Source organism: Oncorhynchus gorbuscha, linkage group LG03, assembly GCF_021184085.1.
Source record: "Oncorhynchus gorbuscha isolate QuinsamMale2020 ecotype Even-year linkage group LG03, OgorEven_v1.0, whole genome shotgun sequence".
NCBI lineage: Eukaryota > Metazoa > Chordata > Actinopteri > Salmoniformes > Salmonidae > Oncorhynchus > Oncorhynchus gorbuscha.
The window spans coordinates 29,785,027-29,806,908 of NC_060175.1; the positions used below are offsets into that span (position 1 = coordinate 29,785,027).

Genomic DNA, 21,882 nt, shown 5'->3' on the forward strand with positions numbered 1-21,882 from the left:
AGAGATGCATCTGTTGGTCATAGTTTTTTTTTTAAGGGTAGAGGGGTGTGGATCAGAACCAGTCAGTATCTGATGTGACCATTTTCCTCAGGCTATAGAATGTTGTCCCTGTCCTCTTTAATGGCTGTGCGAAGTTGATGGATATTGGCAAGAACTGGAACATGCTATCGATGAAGAGTATCCCAAACATGCTCATTGGGTGACATGTCTGGTGAATATGCAGGCCATGGAAGAACTGGGACATTTTCAGCTTCCAGAAATTGTGTGCAGATCCTTGCGACATGGGGCTTTGCATTATCCTGAAATGTGTCGTGCCATTCAGCCGCCGCCATCAACAATGGGCCCTCAGGAGCTCATCACGGTATCTCTGTGCATTGAAATTGCCATCGACAAAATGCAATTGTGTTCATTGTGTCTAGTTTGTCTGCCCATACCATAACCCCACCATGGGCACTCTGTTCATAACGTTGACACCACCAAAATGTTCACCCACACGTGCCATACACGCTGTCTACCATGTGACCAGTACATATGAAACCAGGATTAATTTGTGAAGAGCAGACTTCGCCAGTGGCCATCGAAGGTGAGCATTTGCCCACTGAAGATGACACCGAACTGCAGTTAGGTCAAGTCCCTGGTGAGGACGGCGAGCATGCAGATGCGCTTCCCTGAGACAGTTTGACAGGTTGTGCAGAATTGATTTGGTTGTGCAAACCCAGTTTCATCGGCTGTCTGGTTGGCTGGTCTCAGACAATCATGCAGGTGAAGAAGCTGGATGTGAAGGTCCTGGGCTGGCTTGGTTACACGTGGTCTACGGTTGTGAGGCCGGTTGGACATATTGCCAAATTCTCTAAAACTACATTGGAGGTGGCTTGTGGTAGATAAATTAACATTCAATTCACTGGCAACAGCTCTGGTGGACATTCCTGCAGTCAGTATGCCAATTGCACACTCCCTCAACTTGAGACATCTGTGGCATTGTCTTGCGACAACTGTGAACTTTTATTGTCCCAAACAAGGTGTCCCTGTGTAATGATCATGCTGTTTAATGAGTTTCTTGATATGCCACACCTGTCTGGTGGATGGATTATTTTGCCAAAGAGATGCTCACTAACAGGGATGTAATACAATTTATAAGCTTTTTGTGCATATGGAAAATGTGTGGAATCTTATGTCAGCTCATGAAACATGGGATCAACACTTTACATGTTGCGTTTATATTTGTGTTCAGTGTAATTCCAAGTCCTCATCTTTTCTTTAACCACTGATGAGTGAAGATGGGAGATGTATTTCCCCAATGCTCTATTTTCCACCATTTTGTTTTCTTCTATCAAATCCTCACACCGGTTATCAAAACAGTTCCATATCCTTTTTACCCCACAGTCGTGCATCTTCAGTTAAAAAAGGCGCACCACAATATGTCCATTGTTTTCGAGAGCAAATCAACTGGAATGAATCTATATTTGTTTGTATTTCTCGTTTGTCTGTCTGCACTACAGCAGGAAACACGCATTTATTCTGCCAAGCCACAAGGCGGCGCAATGGGCGCATGTAACTATGGACCTTCAGATATCTGATTGAGATTTCTTTTACTAGCAAGTTAGTTTAGGCAAAGGTTATCCAATTGTTTTGAAAACACACTGTATTGTTTTCTAAAGTATTAGCTAGGCCTGGTTTATTATAACTCGCCGTGTGCTTCACATTATAAACCCTACTCACTCTCTCATCATGGACGAGGAATATTACGAGAGGAATATTGGAGACTGGGATGGTCCGGATGGCAATGTAAGCACAATCTTTAGCTACTGTATGTAGCCAGCTAGTGAATGTACAATGTCGCTAGTAATGGCAATGTAGCTAAAAATATATATTGTATCTACATTGTTGCAGGCTGTTGATTCATTGTTTGACAGAGCCAAATCGCGAATTTATATGGCGATAGCTTCAATGTTCTTTCCTTGGCTGAAATGATGTGACTTTCATATAGCAGGACGACTATGTTGAAGGGGAGAATGATGGGAAAGTTCAGGAGGACTGCCTACAGAAGTTCTCCAGCAGAGATTACATCATGGAGCCTGCTGTATTCAACACCCTTAAAACGTAAACACACTATCGCGTGTGCCTGCCTAGTAACGTTAGTGTGTGAAGAGTTAAACCATTTCCTGCAGAGGCTTCTGAGATATTTTCAGGCTGGTGGCTCCCCTGAACGCGTCATCCAGCTCCTGTCAGAGAACTACTCCGCTGTGGCCCAGACTGTCAACCTGCTGGCAGAGTGGCTCTTCCAGATGGGTAAACAACAATGGACTGGGCTGCAAATGGCACCCTTTCCCCTATGCAGTGTACTACTTTTGACCAGTAATGTACTGCATGGGGAATAGTGTGCCATTTGGGACAAAACCCTGGACTCCACATACACTGAAAATGTGTTTTGTTTGTTCCTCTCACACTGTTTGAGACACATAGTGGAATGTATGATTTTTCAGACTGTGTATTGCAGGTGTAGATCCAGCTCAGGTGCAGGAACGGGTAGAGAATCACTTGAAGAGTCTGCTGACCAAGCACTTTGACCCCCAGAAGGCTGACTCCATCTTTACCGTGGAGGGAGAGGTAAGATATCAGTCGCCAGTGAAAGACAAACCACCCATGCTTTGCTGTGATCTGAATGATAGCTCAAAACTGGTGCACACCTGCTTGCTTGCTGGTTTTTTTCACTCTTATTTCCTCTCCTAGAAAAAAAACTTGATTAATCATATACCTTTTTTAAATTCTCTGTTCTTGCATGTAATGTGTTTCCCTCAGAGTATAGTAGAAACCCTATAGTATGCAGTGTATATAAACGTCCATTTTTCAGGACCCTGTCTTTCAAAGATAATTTGTAAAAATCCAAAAAACTTCACGGATCTTCATTGTAAAGGGTTTAAACACTGTTTCCGATACTTGTCCAAGGAACCATAAAAAAATAAATGAACATGCACCTGTGGAACGGTCGTTAAGACACTAACAGCTTACAGACAGTAGGCAATTAAGGTCACAGTTATGAAAACTTAGGACACTAAAGAGGCCTTTCTACTGACTCAGAAAAACACCAAAAGATGCCCAGGGTCCCTGCTCATCTGCGTGAACGTGCCTGAGGCATGCTGCAAGGAGGCATGAGGACTGCAGAGGGAAATAAAGGGAAATAAATTGCAATGTCCATACTGTGAGACAGGACGGACAGTGGCAGACCACCTGCACAGGATCGGTACATCTGAACATCACACCTGTGGGACAGGTACAGGATGGCAACAACAACTGCCCGAGTTACACCAGGTCATCCTGACATGACCCTCCAGCATGACAATGTCACCAGCCATACTGCTCGTTACATTTACATTTACATTTAAGTCATTTAGCAGACGCTCTTATCCAGAGCGACTTACAAATTGGTGCATTCACCTTATGACATCCAGTGGAACAACCACTTTACAATAGTGCATCTAAATATTTTAAGGGGGGAGGGGGTGAGAAGGATTACTTTATCCTATCCTAGGTATTCCTTAAAGAGGTGGGGTTTCAGGTGTCTCCGGAAGGTGGTGATTGACTCCGCTGTCCTGGCGTCATGAGGGAGTTTGTTCCACCATTGGGGAGCCAGAGCAGCGAACAGTTTTGACTGAGCTGAGCGGGAACTGTACTTCCTCAGTGGTAGGGAGGCGAGCAGGCCAGAGGTGGATGAACGCAGTGCCCTTATTTGGGTGTAGGGCCTGATCAGAGCCTGGAGGTACTGAGGTGCCGTTCCCCTCACAGCTCCGTAGGCAAGCACCATGGTCTTGTAGCGGATGCGAGCTTCAACTGGAAGCCAGTGGAGAGAGCGGAGGAGCGGGGTGACGTGAGAGAACTTGGGAAGGTTGAACACTAGACGGGCTGCGGCGTTCTGGATGAGTTGTAGGGGTTTAATGGCACAGGCAGGGAGCCCAGCCAACAGCGAGTTGCAGTAATCCAGACGGGAGATGACAAGTGCCTGGATTAGGACCTGCGCCGCTTCCTGTGTGAGGCAGGGTCGTACTCTGCGGATGTTGTAGAGCATGAACCTACAGGAACGGGCCACCGCCTTGATGTTAGTTGAGAACGACAGTTTGTTGTCCAGGATCACGCCAAGGTTCTTAGCGCTCTGGGAGGAGGACACAATGGAGTTGTCAACCGTGATGGCGAGATCATGGAACGGGCAGTCCTTCCCCGGGAGGAAGAGCAGCTCCGTCTTGCCGAAGTTCAGCTTGAGGTGGTGATCCGTCATCCACACTGATATGTCTGCCAGACATGCAGAGATGCGATTCGCCACCTGGTCATCAGAAGGGGGAAGGAGAAGATTAATTGTGTGTCGTCTGCATAGCAATGATAGGAGAGACCATGTGAGGTTATGACAGAGCCAAGTGACTTGGTGTATAGCGAGAATAGGAGAGGGCCTAGAACAGAGCCCTGGGGGACACCAGTGGTGAGAGCGCGTGGTGAGGAGACAGATTCTCGCCACGCCACCTGGTAGGAGCGACCTGTCAGGTAGGACGCAATCCAAGCGTGGGCCGCGCCGGAGATGCCCAACTCGGAGAGGGTGGAGAGGAGGATCTGATGGTTCACAGTATCGAAGGCAGCCGATAGGTCTAGAAGGATGAGAGCAGAGGAGAGAGAGTTAGCTTTAGCGGTGCGGAGCGCCTCCGTGATACAGAGAAGAGCAGTCTCAGTTGAATGACTAGTCTTGAAACCTGACTGATTTGGATCAAGAAGGTCATTCTGAGAGAGATAGCGGGAGAGCTGACCAAGGACGGCACGTTCAAGAGTTTTGGAGAGAAAAGAAAGAAGGGATACTGGTCTGTAGTTGTTGACATCGGAGGGATCGAGTGTAGGTTTTTTCAGAAGGGGTGCAACTCTCGCTCTCTTGAAGACGGAAGGGACGTAGCCAGCGGTCAGGGATAAGTTGATGAGCGAGGTGAGGTAAGGGAGAAGGTCTCCGGAAATGGTCTGGAGAAGAGAGGAGGGGATAGGGTCGAGCGGGCAGGTTGTTGGGCGGCCGGCCGTCACAAGACGCGAGATTTCATCTGGAGAGAGAGGGGAGAAAGAGGTCAGAGCACAGGGTAGGGCAGTGTGAGCAGAACCAGCGGTGTTGTTTGACTTAGCAAACGAGGATCGGATGTCGTCGATCTTCTTTTCAAAATGGTTGACGAAGTCATCTGCAGAGAGGGAGGAGGGGGGGAGGGGGAGGAGGATTCAGGAGGGAGGAGAATGTGGCAAAGAGCTTCCTAGGGTTAGAGGCAGATGCTTGGAATTTAGAGTGGTAGAAAGTGGCTTTAGCAGCAGAGACAGAGGAGGAAAATGTAGAGAGGAGGGAGTGAAAGGATGCCAGGTCCGCAGGGAGGCGAGTTTTCCTCCATTTCCGCTCGGCCTTCCGGAGCCCTGTTCTGTGAGCTCGCATTGAGTCGTCAAGCCACGGAGCGGGAGGGGAGGGCCGAGCCGGCCTGGAAGATAGGGGACATAGAGAGTCAAAGGATGCAGAAAGGGAGGAGAGGAGGGTTGAGGAGGCAGAATCAGGAGATAGGTTGGAGAAGGTTTGAGCAGAGGGAAGAGATGATAGGATGGAAGAGGAGAGAGTAGCGGGGGAGAGAGAGCGAAGGTTGGGACGGCGCGATACCATCCGAGTAGGGGCAGTGTGGGAAGTGTTAGATGAGAGCGAGAGGGAAAAGGATACAAGGTAGTGGTCGGAGACTTGGAGGGGAGTTGCAATGAGGTTAGTGGAAGAACAGCATCTAGTAAAGATGAGGTCGAGCGTATTGCCTGCCTTGTGAGTAGGGGGAAGGTGAGAGGGTGAGGTCAAAAGAGGAGAGGAGTGGAAAGAAGGAGGCAGAGAGGAATGAGTCAAAGGTAGACGTGGGGAGGTTAAAGTCGCCCAGAACTGTGAGAGGTGAGCCGTCCTCAGGAAAGGAGCTTATCAAGGCATCAAGCTCATTGATGAACTCTCCGAGGGGACCTGGAGGGCGATAAATGATAAGGATGTTAAGCTTGAAAGGGCTGGTAACTGTGACAGCATGAAATTCAAAGGAGGCGATAGACAGATGGGTAAGGGGAGAAAGAGAGAATGACCACATGGGAGAGATAAGGATCCCTATGCCACCACCCCGCTGACCAGAAGCTCTCGGGGTGTGCGAGAACACGTGGGCGGACGAAGAGAGAGCAGTAGGAGTAGCAGTGTTATCTGTGGTGATCCATGTTTCTGTCAGTGCCAAGAAGTCGAGGGACTGGAGGGAGGCATAGGCTGAGATGAACTCTGCCTTGTTGGCTGCAGATCGGCAGTTCCAGAGGCTATCGTTCTGTGTGTGATTTCCTGCAAGACAGGAATGGCAGTGTTCTGCCATGGCCAACGAAGAGCCCGGATCTGAATCCCATTGAGTAAGTCTGGGATCGGAGGGTGAGGGCTAGGGCCAATCCCCCCAGAAATGTCTGGGAATTTGCAGGTGCCTTGGTGGAAGAGTGGGGTAACAGCAGCTTTGTGGAAAAGGCAGTCTACTGAAGTTATGCTCTAAACTGAATTGGTTGGATAGTAGTAAAATATTGATAGTGTTTGCCTTATCAGGTGTAGGATTTGATTGCCTCACCATACACTTCGGACTTTGTCCAGCTGTTCCTGCCCATCCTGGAGAACGACAGCGTCGCTGGAACCATTCGGACAGAAGGAGAACATGACCCTGTTGCGGAGTTTATAGGTCAATCTCTTATACCATCTTTTTCATGGCCCAAAAGTGTCTACATGGTTTAATATTTTCCTTTTGCTCAGTTATAGAATCTTAATTATATTTGATCATTTTGCTCCGTTTCAGCCCACTGAAAATCCAACTTCATCATGATGAACTGAGAATGACAATGGTTTGGTTTAACTTGACTGAGGATGTAGCGGGAAGACCAGGACCTTTTGGTTATGAGCCAATCCCTGGATGTGTTCTGCTGAACGAGGACTGGAACATTGCCGATTTTGAGGCTGACCACTTGGGTGTAAACTTTCACCTGCAACTTTTTATTTTCAAATGTGGTGTAAACACATGACTCAGAATTAGGATGTTTATTATTGCGTCTCTGGAGGTATGTGGAGAACTCGTGCATCTCCATTCATTTCACTGTAGTTTCCATTAGTATGAGCTAAAGTTTAGGTCTGTTAATATGTATGTATGACTGACTGTTAACTATTAAAACAATTTTCTGTAACAGGCCTGGATTCAAACAAATTGAACTGTGGAAACCGTCATGACGACAAGCATAAATTACCTTTAAGCTAAGTGCAGTGAGATGTCAGTCCATTTGTTTGAATCCTGGCCTTGCTTTCAGAATACTGAAATCATTCAGTAAAATGTGCATACAACAAAAGACAAGTGGCATCAGAATTGATCAAAGCTTTAACATTTACAGCCACAATTAATTATTCCTAGCCTTTTGAGCTTAAGCTAAATTGCACCTAATATCAGCACTTGTACTTGTTCAAAAGACAAAGTACATAATGACTTGTTCAGTAACATTTTGTATAAGAAAAAGATCTGAAAGCACATCAAGGCAACATTTTTTTTAAATAACTTCCCTCTTCCTGATTTTACCATGGTTACAATGTGGAAGTAGCCTGAAATTGTCAAAGAAAACTATAGATATACAATGCTGCCTATTCTTTGTAACAGCTTCAGGGGCCTCATTTATAAATGCTGCCTACATGCAAAAGTTGGCATTCATAAAAACTGAAAATGTGCTTACCTCCATGCAAACACACATTTTGTAGTGGTTGAAGTCTGGTATTCTAAGCAGGCAAGTTGGTATTTTGTGCAAATGGTGGATGACACGCTTATTTAAAAATAAATGCAACCATTTGCTGTTAGAAGAAGAGCAAAAATGTATAGGTACACATTTCATTTTTTGGGATCTTAAATAGTTAGGAAATTATTTTCATAACCATTGCAGAATAAATTCCTCACCTTTTCTGGATGCTAGTCATACAACAAATTACCATCTCATTTAAAATGGGCCTAGTAAATATATAGCACATGCAATCCCATAGGCAGCTCAGTTTATAAGATATACTTCAATGTAAAAGCCTGGAACTGTCAGTAGCTTACCATAAATTAAAATGTTTGAGAGTAGACTAGACAATGTTTCAGATTTCACAGGAAGTTCAGCATATTTAGGTTGTGGGGGAAAGTGTATGCAAAACATTGAATTCAAACGTTCTACTGACAGGTCCACACAAATGTGACACTTTTTTTCCCTTTCAGAAACTGTCCTCTGCAAAATATTAAGATTCTGTCAACACCTCAAAACATTTGATCAAATTTGTACTTTCTTTTAGAAACTGTGGCCTAATTCCAATAGTTCCAATTTATACAGCAAATAAAGGGCATTATTGTCACCATAAAAAGGTGAATGAGGGCATTTCAGGCAGAGTTTTCACACTCGTTCACGCGTGCAGTTTTACGACAGGTCTGATTCATAAAATCTCTGTTTTGATGAGGACAGATATTTAGTGTGAAATTTACGCAACGGTTGATGGAGGCCCCAGGTCTTTAGAAGAAACCTTGGTTGGTCCCACTCCCTGTTGTCTACATGTAGGTCTTGGGCACGATGGGATCTCCATACATGCAGTCTTCCTCCAATGCCAGGTTGTACTGACTGCCACTTCCTCCCTTGTAGGCACTGGTCACGATCCTCAGCCAGCCCTTCTCACCCTGGCAAGAAAACACATTTACTCAATTTGGCGTTTCAGCTAGATAAAGATGCTAGAACACACATGAACAATAGAAAGTGAAGTTTATGTAATAGTCAAGTTAATAAACTACAGGAACGGCTAAAGGCTGGGATTGGTAAATCTACAGTAGAGCATGAGGTTTTAAACTCTCTGCTGCAGCTAGTGTCATGAAAGATCACAACAGACTACCAGCTCGAATATAGCATGCATAGTGTTCATTCAATGAGGATGGAACAAGCTTCCCCATAACTTCCATCTTCCGGAAAAAAAACCTACCTCTTCACCATGCATCTTAATTAACCTCATAGCCCCACCAACCCCCCATAAAAAAAATGTAAACATCCTAGACTTTTACCAGCACTCACTTGTCTTAGCCCTGACTTTGTGGATAGCTACTTGATCTGTGGTCATATCACCTAGCTACCTTAAAATGAACGAACCAACTGTATATAAAATGAAATATTTAAAAAATATATTTATAAAAAATAAAAATCCCTATGGATTACAGCGTCTGCTAAATGACTAAAATGTACAAATTTTACCCATGGCTCTCCCCACGAGTTGCGGACGATCCAGAATTCCACACCGTTCTCATCCATGCCCCAGCCGGCAACAGATACAATGTGGTTGATGAAGGGCTCCTCAATGTACTCAGAGTACAGGCCTCCAGTGTAGGCGTCCAACTTGTCAGTGGCCATGATTCCACAGCTACCAAGGACAGAAAACAAAAACTTTAGTTAAAGCGAAACTAATTAGTCAGCACTTTTTTGTTTATGTTTTTGCAAGGACGTGAAAGGAAACAGAATGGACTAGCAGATTGGAAGTCTATGGGTAATACTAGTTAACAACTTCCTTCAAACTACACACAGAGACACAAACGGTCTCCACGAGTTCAGCTGACTCGAAGTACAGAATCAGTCAAAGGTTTGGAAACACCTAAAAAGTTATTAATTCCATGGTTCTCTTTTCTTTACTATTTTCTACATTGTAGAATAATAGTGAAGATGTCAAAACTATGAAATGGCACCAAGTAGTAACCAAAAGTGTTCATCAAAATAGATTCTTCAAAAATAGAAAATATAAGTAGCCACTCTTTGCCTTGACAGCTTTGCACACTCTTAGCATTCTCTCACCCAGCTTCATGAGGCAGTCATTCTGTAATGCATTTCAATTAACAAGTGTGCCTTGTTAAAAGTTCATTTGTGGAATTTCTTTCCTCCTTCATGCATTTGAACCAATCAGTTGGGTTGTGACAAGGTTGGGGTAGTTTACAGAAGATAGGGCTATTTGGTAAAAGACCAAGTCCATATTATGTCAAGAACAGCTCAAATATACAAAGAGAAAATTACAGTCCATTACTTTAAAACATTAAGGTCAGTCAATCTGGAAAATTATGAACTTCGAGTTTCTTCTTCAAGTGCAGTCGCAAAAACGATTAAACGCTATGAAGAAACTGGCTCTCATGAGGACCGCCACAGGAAAGGAAGACCCAGAGTTGCATCTGCTGCAGAGGATAAGTTCATTAGAGAGTTACCAGCCTCAGAAATTGCAGCCCAAATAAATGCTTCACAGCACTCAAGTAAGACACATCAACAGTTCAGAGGAGAATGCGTCAATCAGGCCTCATGGTCAAATTTCTGCAAAGAAACCACTACTAAAAAGGACACAATAAGAAGACACTGGATTGGGCCAAGAAACATGAGCAAAGGACATTAGACTGGTGGAAATCAATCCTTTGGTCTGAGTCCAAATTTGAGATCTTTGGTTCCAACCGCCATGCCTTTGTAAGACTGCGTAACCAGATGATCTCCGCATGTGTGGTTCCCACCATGAAGCATGGAGGTGGTGTGATGGTGCTTTGCTGGTGACAATGTCAGTGATTTATTTAGAATTCAAGGCACACTTAACCAGCATGGTTACCACAGCATTCTGTAGCGATAAACCCATATGGTTTGCGCTTAGTGGGACTATCATTTGTTTTTCAACAGGACAATGACACAACGCACCTCCAGGCTGTGTAAGGGCTATTTGACCAAGGAGAGTGATGAGTACTGCATCAGAACCTGGCCTCCACAATCACCCAACCTCAACCCAATTGAGATGAGTTGGACCGCCGAGTGAAGGAAAAGCAGTCAACAAGTGCTCAGCATATGGGAACTCCTTCAAGACTGTTGGAAAAGCATTCTAGGTGAAGCTGGTTGAGAGAATGCCAAGAATGTGCAAAGCTGTCAAGGCAATGGGTGGCTACTTTGAAGAATCTAAAATATAGTTAGATTTGTTTAACACTTTTTTGGTTACTACATGATTCCATGTGTTATTTCATAGTTTTGATGTCTACAAGGTAGAAAATAGTACAAATACAAACCCTGTTTCATATCAGATATGTGCCTATTTGATTGTGACTTGGCTTTACATCTTGTGCGAATCCATACACAGTCACGGTTAGGTGGGAGCTCATGAGAAGGGAAGCAGTCACCATGTTAACCCAGTCCAGTTACAAATTTCACATCAAATCAAATTTATTTATATAGCCCTTCGTACATCAGCTGATATCTCAAAGTGCTGTACAGAAACCCAGCCTAAAACCCCAAACAGCAAACAATGCAGGTGTAGAAGCACGGTGGCTAGGAAAAACTCCCTAGAAAGGCCAAAACCTAGGAAGATTTAACCAGGGAGGCCAGTTGAGAACAAGTTCTCATTTACAACTGCGACCTGGCCAAGATAAAGCAAAGCAGTGCGACAAAAACAAGAGTTAAACAAACAAACGTACAGTCAATAACAAAATAAAAATCTACGTACAGTGTGTGCAAATGTAGTGTGTGCAAATGTAGTAAGATTAGGGAGGTAAAAGGAATAAATAGGCCACAGAGGCAAAATAATTACAAGTTAGCATTAACACTGGAGTGATAGATGTGCAAGTAGAGATACTGGGGTGCAAAAGAGCAAAACAAATAATATGGGGATGAGGTAGTTGGGGGTGCCATTTACCGATGGGCTGTGTACAGGTACAGTGATCGGTAAGCTGCTCTGACAGCTGATGCTTAAAGTTAGAGAGGGAGATATGTCTCCAGCTTCAGTGATTCTTGCAATTCGTTCCAGTCATTGGCAGCAGTGCTACGGGTTAGAGTTGCTATGGTGACCAGTGAGCTGAGGAGGTGGGGCTTTACCTAGCAAAGACTTAAGAGGACCTGGAGCCAGTGGGTTTGGCAAGAAATATGTAGCGAGGGCCAGCCAACGAGAGCATACAGGTCGTAGTGGTGGGTAGTATAAGGGGCTTTGGCGACAAAACGGAAGCCACTGTGATAGCAAATTGGATAGTCTGAGTGTTGGAGGCTATTTTGTAAATGACATAGCCGAAGTCAAGGATCGGTAGGATTTTCAGTCTTATGTGGGTATGTTTGGCAACATGTGTGAAGGAGGCTTTGTTGCGAAATAGGAAGCAGATTCTAGATTTAATTTTGGATTAGAGATGCTTAATGTGAGTCTGGAAGGAGAATTTACAGTCTAGCCAGACACCTAGGTTTGTAGTTGTCCACATATTCTAAGTCGGAACCGTCCTGAGTAGTGATAATGGACGGGCGGGCAGAGAGAGATCGGTTGAAGAGCGTGCATTTAGTTTTGCTTGCATTTAAGAGCAGTTGGAGGCCACATAAGGAGAGTTGTATGGCTTTGAAGCGTCTGGAGGTTAGTTAACACAGTGTCCAAAGAAGGGCCAGAAGTATACAGAATGGTGTCGTCTGCATAGAGGTGGATCAGAGAATCACCAGCAGCAAGAGCAACATCATTGATGTATACAGAGAAGAGAGTCAGCCCGAGAATTGAACCTTGTGGCACCCCCATAAAGACTGTCAGAAGTCCGGACAACAGGCCCTCCGATTTGACACACTGAACTCATTAGTAGTTGTTGAACAAGGCGAGGCAGTCATTTGTGAAACCAAGGTCGAAAGTCTTAGCCTTGTCGATGAATACGCTGCACAGTATTGTCTCTTATCGATGGTGGTTATGATATTGTTTAGGACCTTGAGCGTGGCTGAGGTGCACCCATGACCAGCTCAGAAACCAGATTGCATAGTGGAGAAGGTATGGTGGGACTCGAAATGGTCGGTGATCTGTTTGTTAACTTGGCTTTCGAAGACTTTAGAAAGGAAGGGCAGGATGGATATAGGTCTGTAACAGTTTGGGTCTAGAGAGTCTCCCCCCTTTGATAAGGGGGATGACCACGGCAGCTTTCCAATCTTTGGGGATCTCAGACAATACGAAACAGAGGTTCAACAGGCTAGTAACAGGGGTTGCAACATTTGCGACGGAGAGATTTTCGAGAAGGGGGGGGGGGGGGTGCAGAGCTGTTGGCCGGGGTAGGGGTAGGCAGGTGGAATGCATGGCCAGCTGTAGAAAAATGCTTATTGAAATGATCTAGAGTAGATTTATCGGTGGTGACAGGGTTTCCGAGCCTCAGTGCAGTGGGCAGCTGGGAGGAGGTGCTCTTATTCTCCATGGAGTTTACAGTGTCCCGAAATTTTTTGGAATTAGTGTTGCAAGATTCCTGGTTGTAAAAGCTAACCTTAGCTTTCCTAACTGAAAAGTTGCATATCGCAGGGGCTATTCAATGCTAGTGCAGTACGCCACAGGATGTTTTGTGCTGGTCAAGGGCAGTCAAGTCTGGGGTGTTTTAGGGAGCGTTTGACAGTGATGAGGGGTGGTCGCCTGACTGTAGACCCATTACGGACGCAGGCAACGAGGCAGTGATCGCTGAGATCCTGGTTGAAGACAGCAGAGATGTATTTAGAGGACAAGTTGGTCAGGATGATATCCATGAGGGTGCCCGTGGTTACAAATTCATGTGGCACCCCATTCCCTACATAGTGTAACTTTGGTTATAGAAGTGGGGGGGGGGGCACTAAGAGTAGTCTTTTCTGTAAAGTTTATATTTCTCCATTGGCCTATATAGAGACACACCCTATATGTTTGAAACACGCTGTTTAAATAAATGACTCAAGGAGCCAGAGAGCCTAACCAGAAGGAAAAAACCCGAACCCCCTCCTCCCGCTGCTGGCCTGAAGTTGTAGGTAATGAGCTACACCAGCGGTCAGCAACATTTTCCATTCTGAGTGCCAATTTGACAATTTCTACCAATCATGATTTTCATATGCACATTTTCATTCATAATCTTTACATCACAAAATCCTTGTCTATGGTTAATCTACATTCAATCTAAATGAGAAATATACAAATCTAAAAGTAACTTATTTCCATTGCTAGCTATTTAATAACCTACATAAAGCATAAACATTGCAGCCTGCAAGTAAGAAAATATCCTGATAAATACTCTATAAATCACATTGGCCATGGGTAGCCTAGTGGTTAGAGCGTTGGACTAGTTACCGGAAGGTTGCAAGTTCAAACCCCTGAGCTGACAAGGTACAAATCTGTCGTTCTGCCCCTGAACAGGCAGTTAACCCACTGTTCCTAGGCCGTCATTGAAAATAAGAATTTGTTCTTAACTGACTTGCCTAGTTAAATCAAATAAAAATATTGTGTTGTGTACCATGACAGTTTAGTCTGCAGAGCTGTTTATACTGTATCAGTGTGAAAAGTAGGGGATCTGACAAATCAATAACATTACATTGCTATACTGACTAATAAAAACTCACATTGCGCTGTAAAAAAAAAACTGCAGAATATCGGTCTTAAATCATTTGGTTGCTGGTTTCATGATTTTATTCAGGTCTACTTTTTTTTAAAGTACATCAAGTGAGTGAACTAGTTGGCTAGCTCTAATGGTGCGTCAACTGACAAAAATTTGCCAAGTTAATTTACCTCTTGAAACGGGACACAAGGGACATTTCCATACACACAGCAGCTATTAGCAGGATCTATCTCATAGATCGCTAGAGTTGAACTCGTTGTGGTCTACTAGCTAGCTACTTTGTTTCTCTTCAAACAGAATTTCAGTCGAGATGAAACATTAGCTGACGTTACATTTCAGTTACACTACTAGCTCAGAACTGGGAATAAATACTTTTTTCTATTAAGTCAAACAGCAGTTACCTTGACAGCTACATCAGTAAAATAAAGAGCTGCCAGTTTCTGCTCTGACAACTGAGAAAAAGCACAACAAAGAGACAGCAGCTGTAGACAGCACCCCTGTGCTGGTCAGAAGCTTTGTCTTCACACTGCCTGTCTGCACACTCTGTGGTGTCGGAGACCAGCCCTAAAATCGATATGGCTGAAATCGATATGGCTCCAAACAGCCTACCCAACCACTGAGGCATCCCTATGGTCCTAAAGCACACATGCCGATTTTTGTATCACAGTGCATTGATAAAACTGGGGAGGGGACAAAATTGCAATTTCAGAACGTGAAAGTTGCACCCCTGCATTTGAGACACAGCCCATGTTGACCAGGTCCAGTTCCTAACCTTATAGGTCCTCCAGCGTAGATCTCAGCCATCATCTTCTCCCTCCCACTGATGGCGCCGAAGTCTCCGACCTTCCACAGGGTATAGTTCTGGATGATGTTACAGACCCCGAAAGTTGTGCAGGTTCCACACTGATTGAATGGTTTGCACTCTGCAAGACACAATATGGAGAACATTTTAAGCCTGAGAAATTGTAAATTAACAGAATCTTAATTTGATGTGACAGAAATTCTTGTGATCAAGTCACGGGAAAAAAAATGTAATGTACAACCAAGAAAAAATTATGTTCAGCTAGGAGTTCTTGAGGCCCTACTCTGGTCCTTGGCCTGGTAGTTGTTGCAGGTCTCGTCAGGGATGCCGTGTTTGTTGGCGTACTCCCACACCCCAGAGTGATCCCCTCCATGACAGGAGCCGGCCTCACCACAGTCCACCACATTCTGGACTGAAAGATAAGCAGAGGGCCAGGCTCCCTTTCGCTTGATGTTGATGCGATCTGACAAAGGAGAGCAAACCACCAACAACCAGTCCATTAATTCAGTACAGGTGACAGAATCTGCTCTTAGATGTTCAAAGGTCAAACTTAGGAAGGACTACTCTAGAACTCTGAAGTCATGGTATTGTTATGATAAAAGGACAAAGGACTACTCTAGAACTCTGAAGTCATGGTATTGTTATGATAAAAGGACAAAGGACTACTTGTATGAGCAAAGGAGGAACTGTACTTTGCATTCTACAACAAACATGCTTTACAGGAACAAGATTTACAGCATAACCTGAATTACAGGAAACCATGAAGCTTTAACTGCACGTCAGCACATTCAGAGGTTGGCATTGCCACCACTTCACTGCCTCACCACTTCCCTGCCATACCACCCTGAATTTGAGTCAGTGGAGTGGGTCATGTGTTAAATGCCTAACAGACATGCATGTTTGAACAATTATTACAATGTTTACTCCACCTTTGTTATAAAATTGTTTCCAAGTGACTTTAATTTGGTACAAATCATCTTTATGACCATCTTGATGATGAATTACCAAGATGTGCAATACTGTACTTATAGTGAATCAGAGGTTTGAGACATCTGTGGCCAAATAATAGAATTTCACAATCTGATCATCCATTTGTCCCTTTGTACGGTGCTCCCTCCTGATGCAAGAGAGTCTGTAAAACTACCAAATAAATTGTATATGGTTTGTTAATTTCTATGAGCTGTACAGGTCGGACGACTGCGGAAAGGCGAACTTGAGGTTAAGCTACCTGCCATGGCGCTGGTGCTGCCGTGTGCCCAGCAGGAGCCACAGTATTGGGGGATGTGCTGATTGCGAGTGGTGCTGACGTAGTTGGTGCCGTTGATGTTCCTCCAGTCCCACGTCTTGGGGAGCTCATTGAGTTTCAGGAACTGGTGGGGTCTAGGCAACGTCCTGATGAAAGACATGACATCAGGGTACAAGGTTCTCTAGACAAAATTCTAATGTAGAGCAGCTAAAAACAGTCTCAGCAAGCATGACGGATAACAAAAATGCAGTGCGCACTTAAGGTCCCATACCATGACGGGACAATTCAAAACCTGACCAGGGGTGTAATCATTAGTCCAAACAGTTGCAAAATGTGTTGCAAGAAAAACAAGTATCAATTGGACAAATTTAGGTATATCCCTCCCAGTTTCATGCAGTTTGCTTTCGTTTAAGAAACGTTTAGCAACCAAAAAAACAAAAAGAATAGGTGTAATGAATACACCCATGATCGAACTTGGCATATCTGACTCTCCATTCAAAGGTCAAGCACTCAAAAGCATCCACAGCACAATCATACTTTCAAAACTCAGAAGCCAAATAGCTACTACCGTTGAAAGGGCCATGCATGTTTCTGTAGACATGCAGTTGTCAAATTATATATTTGGAGAGGACAGAATTTTGATCGCCCAACAGCAAAATGGGATGAAAATCTTTAAAAGTCAAGTCCCAAACTATTTCTGCCCATGCTACTGGAGACCCAGTCATCTCCTTCCACTCACAGACATGTCAGAACTTTGCTACCTTGTTTCCACCCTCGGCTTTGATTGCTTCATTGATTTCAAACTTTGGATAGCCATGATATGCCTTTTCTGTAATAAACTGATTAACACTTGAGTCAAAATCACAGGGGGTAAAAATTCTGCACTTGAATATTGTTTAAAGAAGAAAGTTAAGTAGGAGCCTACCAATCAGCTAATTTTCATTATGGGACAATTCTGAAACCTGCAGGAACTTGGCAACATTTGAACCATTATTAAAACGTATGAAAGAATTACATGCAATAAACTCATACTCAGTTACTGACCAATGATATCGAGTACAGAATATGCAGAAGCTGTTAAGAAGCGTTTTGAACCTAGACGGTGCTCCGGTACTGCTTGCCTGTGCGTTAGCAGAGAGAACAGTCTATGACTAGGGTGGCTGGTGTCTTTGGCAATTTAGGGCCTTCCTCTGACACCGCCTGGTATTGAGGTCCTGGATGGCAGGAAGCTTGTTCCCAGTGATGTACTGGGCCGTTCGCACTACCCTCTGTAGTGCCTTGCGGTCGGAGGCCGAACAGTTGCAATACCAGGCAGTGATGCAACCAGTCTAGATACTCTCGATGGTGCAGCTGTAGAACCTTTTGAGGATCTCAGGACCCATGTCAAATCTCCTGATGGGGAATAGACTTTGTCATGCCCTCTTCACAACGGTCTTTGTGTGTTCGGACCATGATAGTTTGTTGGTGATGAGGTCCAGGATCCAGTTGCAGAGGGAGGTGTTTAGTACCAGGGTCCTTACTTTAGTGATAAACTTTGAGGGTACTATGGTGCTGAACGCTGAGCTGTAGTCAATGAATAGCATTCTCACTTAGGTGTTCCTTTTGTCCAGGTGGGAAAGGGCAGTCTGGTGTGAAATAGAGATTGCATCATCTGTGGATCTGTTGGGCCGTATGCAAACTGAAGTGGCCTAGGGTTTCTGGGATAATGGTGTTGATGGGATTTCCTGCCACCTGCAGTTATGGACTGTTTGCTTACAAATAATTAATTGACTGATCCCTCCTGATGACCCATATGGAATAATGTGATCCTTCCTTAACCCACAGGAAATCCCAGTTGACTACTTCAAAAATGGTTAAAGTCCTCAATGGCGCTACCCATGCGGAAACAAGCTTTTGGCACTCAGTCATCTGACATGCGCTGGCTGGCCACTGTACTTCCCATATCAGAGAGATGGCTGTGATTGTATGCTGTCAGAGTGTACACACACACACACACACACCACAAAAATGACTAATTATACAGTGTTGCGCAAGTACAAAATAAATGACCATCTTTAGACAGAAGGTGTTTTCACACTTTAACTAGGCAAGTCTTAAATGTAAATGTAATGTAAAAGTCAGTTAAGAACAAATTCTTATTTACAATGAGCCTAGGAACAGTGGGTTAACTGCCTTGTTCAGTGGCAGAACGACAGTTTTTTTTTTTACCTCGTCAGCTCAGGGTTTCGGTTCAGTCTAACCACTAGACTACCTGCCGCCCCACTCGGTCTCTTTCACACAACTTTTGTGAACTCGGAACCCGGTTCGCTGATTTTTTTGTGCAGTGTGAACACTCCAAGGGAACCCATCAAAAGAGCCCCCGAAACTTACTCGAGAGATGGTCCGAGTTCGGTTCACTTACGGCAATGCGAATACAAAGTCCCCCAGGTTCGCTTATCATTATTCCCGCACGAGACTGCTACAGCAACGTTTCCCTGCCATAACTCCTCACATTGGTGCCACAAAGGGGAGATGATGTAAAGGTTCACGCAACAAACGTGTGCTGTTTTTGATTTTTCATTTGCGATTGTCAATAATGCAGAGAAAAGCCTATAGATCACATATTGCAAAGAGAGCTTCATAAGCTGTTTATTCGATTGTGGGTTTGATTAGTGTGATGAGACAAAATATTTAGGGAGTACCACAACATAGTGTACAAAATCAATTACAGCTCTTAAAAGGAGCAGTAACCTACATCGGGTGTACACTTCAATTACAGCATGATTTAATAGAGTTATTTTCTGCCATTTATTCTGTTACCAATCATATTCACATGTTAATAGTATCTCATAACATTCATACATTTTAGTTATTTAGCAGACGCTCTTTTCAAGAGCGACTTACAATTTCTGAGTTCATCTTAAGATCGCACCGTGAAACAACAAGCCATCACAATCGTATCAAGTACATTTTCCCTCAAAGTATTCATCACTAAAGTCAGTGCAAGTGGGAAAAAAATGTGTTCCTTTAAGTCTCATCTCTTAATTAAATGCAATATATTAGCTTCCAAAATGTAAGCAGGTATCAAGGTACATCATTCCATCAAGGTCTGATGGAATGGCTTGTCCTGCACTTCGCAAAAACCCAGAGTGCATTGAGTGAATGTTGGAAAAATATCTTGGTTCCTTTCTAAACATAGTGATGTGAATGCAATGACTCGGGCCACTAAATATCTGAATTGAACTGGCAAAATAGTTGAGTCCTCATTCATCGGCAAGGGCAGCGTGAATACAAAGAATTTTGCTCTTTTCTTTTTACCCCAGATTTCATTTTTTAAATAACTGAGATCTGTTATTTTAAAGAGGACTGTGTGAAAACACCCTGATACAACTGGAAACAAAATCACTAGAACCATGTTGCAACAACTCTAGCTACTATTTTTAGCTGGAGAGCAAGCACTTAGACAGCAAACATATCAAATGAGCTGATAGAAGACAGCTAAAGTTACCTGACTCCATTGTGCTTGGTCAGCTTGGGTCGATAGCATGGCTGTTTCTCGTTAAAGTAGCGTCCAGCAAAGACACCAGACAACATAAACACAAACAACAACAGTGCTCGAGCCATGTTGGAAAAGATCAGTCATATGACTTCCTAGGAACTTTTATTTGTATGGTTTCACCCGAGGGTCAACCTGAACAGGGCGCAGGCGCAGCGCAGACTGTGTCAAAAGTATTATACTTCCCTGTCATTGATTACCAGTTTTACAGACAGGACGATATGATTCTCACTGCGCAGTTCGACCTATGTGCATAACCACATAGCACATTTCATCCCATGATTAGTGACTCACTACATACAGTATAACAGGAAAAGCTGAATTGATTTTGTTTTACAGACGTTGCACCTTCTAATTAATGAATAAACCAACCAACTGAACCCACTGCTGCCCTTCAAAGCAAGAATCTTTAGCTGCTACGTCCATTTGCAGACTTAATGATATATACCCATTGATAAACCCAATCATAAAAGCTTGTTTGACTCCAATGTGTGTAAAAAATGTAAACAAACACTATTGATAGCCTCAAAACATAGTTAAAGCTACAATGTGTTACTTTTTGGGCGACCAGACAAAATTCACATAGAAATATGTGAGTTACAAATCTTTCATTCTCATTGAAAGCAAGTCTAAGAAGCAATAGACCTGTTGTTTGTGCGTTATTTTTATGCTTTCCAGTCTCTCTTACTTTCAATTTGTTCACCAGCTTCAAACAGTTGAAAATACAATATTTTGGGATATGGAAAATATATTTCACAGTGGCTTAAGATGGTATAATGTGTAAGTCGCTCTGGATAAGAGCGTCTGCTAAATGACTTAAATGTAAATGTAATAATGATTCTCTACATCAGTGATCATCAACAAGATCGAGCCGGGGGGGCATAACATAATTACAAGTAACTTGTAGACTGCAAATTGACCGCAAGAAGCCCAAAACAGATGTTTGACTAAAACAATCATTTCAAAGCTAGCTTACGTTTACGATCACGTATCTATTATGCCGTAGAAACACTTGTAACAGATTTCTTAAATTAATATCACTTGGAACTAATTTCCTGGTGTTATTCAAATCAAATCAAATGTATTTATAAAGCCCTTCGTACATCAGCTGATATCTCAAAGTGCTGTACAGAAACCCAGCCTAAAACCCCAAACAGCAAGCAATGCAGGTGTAGAAGCACGGTGGCTAGGAAAAACTCCCTAGAAAAGCCAAAACCTAGGAAGAAACCTAGAGAGGAACCAGGCTATGTGGGGTGGCCAGTCCTCTTCTGGCTGTGCCGGGTGGAGATTATAACAGAACATGGCCAAGATGTTCAAATGTTCATAAATGATCAGCATGGTCCAATAATAATAAGGCAGAACAGTTGAAACTGGAGCAGCAGCACGGCCAGGTGGACTGGGGACAGCAAGGAGTCATCATGTCAGGTAGTCCTGAGGCATGGTCCTAGGGCTCAGGTCCTCCGAGAGAGAGAAAGTAAGAGAGAAAGAGAGAATTAGAGAGAGCACACTTAAATTCACTGTTATTACAGTCTTATGTCCAACAATGAAAATTCAAAATGAAAAACTTTATTTTTTGGGGCTCAAAAGACTTGGGGGGGGCACATAAAACCACCGCAGGCCAAATTCGGCCCATGGGCCGCCAGTTGGGGAACCCTGCTATACACAATGACTGCTTGTCTCGTCACAAACTGAAATTAGGCTAACTTTTAGACTTTTTAGCAACCAGGAAATGGCGGAGCGATTTCTGCATAGTGCATCTTGAAAACTATAATTTTTATATCATGGATGCATGGTCAGTCCTTGCATCTATAGGTTTTATGAATTTGAGAGTGGTTGGAGAGGTTTACAGCTGCTGTTCCGCTATGGGGACAACAAGTCACATTGTTAGGGAGGAGACAAGCATCTTGACATT

At 43.7% G+C, this 21,882-nt stretch overlaps 2 protein-coding genes across 5 annotated transcripts; one reads left to right on the forward strand and one right to left on the reverse strand.

Moving 5' to 3' along the window:
• The first annotated feature begins 1,557 nt into the window (after positions 1 to 1,557).
• LOC124031166 (negative elongation factor D-like) lies at positions 1,558 to 7,202 on the forward strand. Of its 4 annotated transcripts, none has more exons than XR_006838083.1 (5): positions 1,558 to 1,785; positions 1,988 to 2,289; positions 2,498 to 2,607; positions 6,596 to 6,725; positions 6,840 to 7,202. XR_006838083.1 is itself a non-coding variant. In XM_046342104.1 (5 exons), exons 1-5 carry the CDS (start codon positions 1,769 to 1,771, stop codon positions 6,845 to 6,847), a joined length of 522 nt encoding a protein of 173 aa, XP_046198060.1. In that variant the 5' UTR covers positions 1,558 to 1,768; the 3' UTR covers positions 6,848 to 7,202. The 4 variants fall into 4 exon arrangements, 3 of the variants coding, with proteins under 3 accessions (XP_046198060.1, XP_046198062.1, XP_046198063.1); XM_046342104.1 differs by having other exon boundaries at positions 6,641 to 6,725; XM_046342106.1 differs by having other exon boundaries at positions 1,991 to 2,289; positions 6,641 to 6,725.
• Positions 7,203 to 7,391: 189 nt separating this feature from the next.
• Positions 7,392 to 20,096, reverse strand: LOC124031150 (cathepsin Z-like). The gene is made up of 6 exons (XM_046342103.1): positions 19,923 to 20,096; positions 16,418 to 16,581; positions 15,473 to 15,652; positions 15,160 to 15,310; positions 9,283 to 9,448; positions 7,392 to 8,720 (listed from the first exon to the last, which is right to left on the reverse strand). The coding sequence occupies exons 1-6, from the start codon at positions 20,036 to 20,038 to the stop codon at positions 8,595 to 8,597; spliced, it is 903 nt and encodes a 300-aa protein (XP_046198059.1). The 5' UTR covers positions 20,039 to 20,096; the 3' UTR covers positions 7,392 to 8,594.
• Positions 20,097 to 21,882: the final 1,786 nt, after the last annotated feature.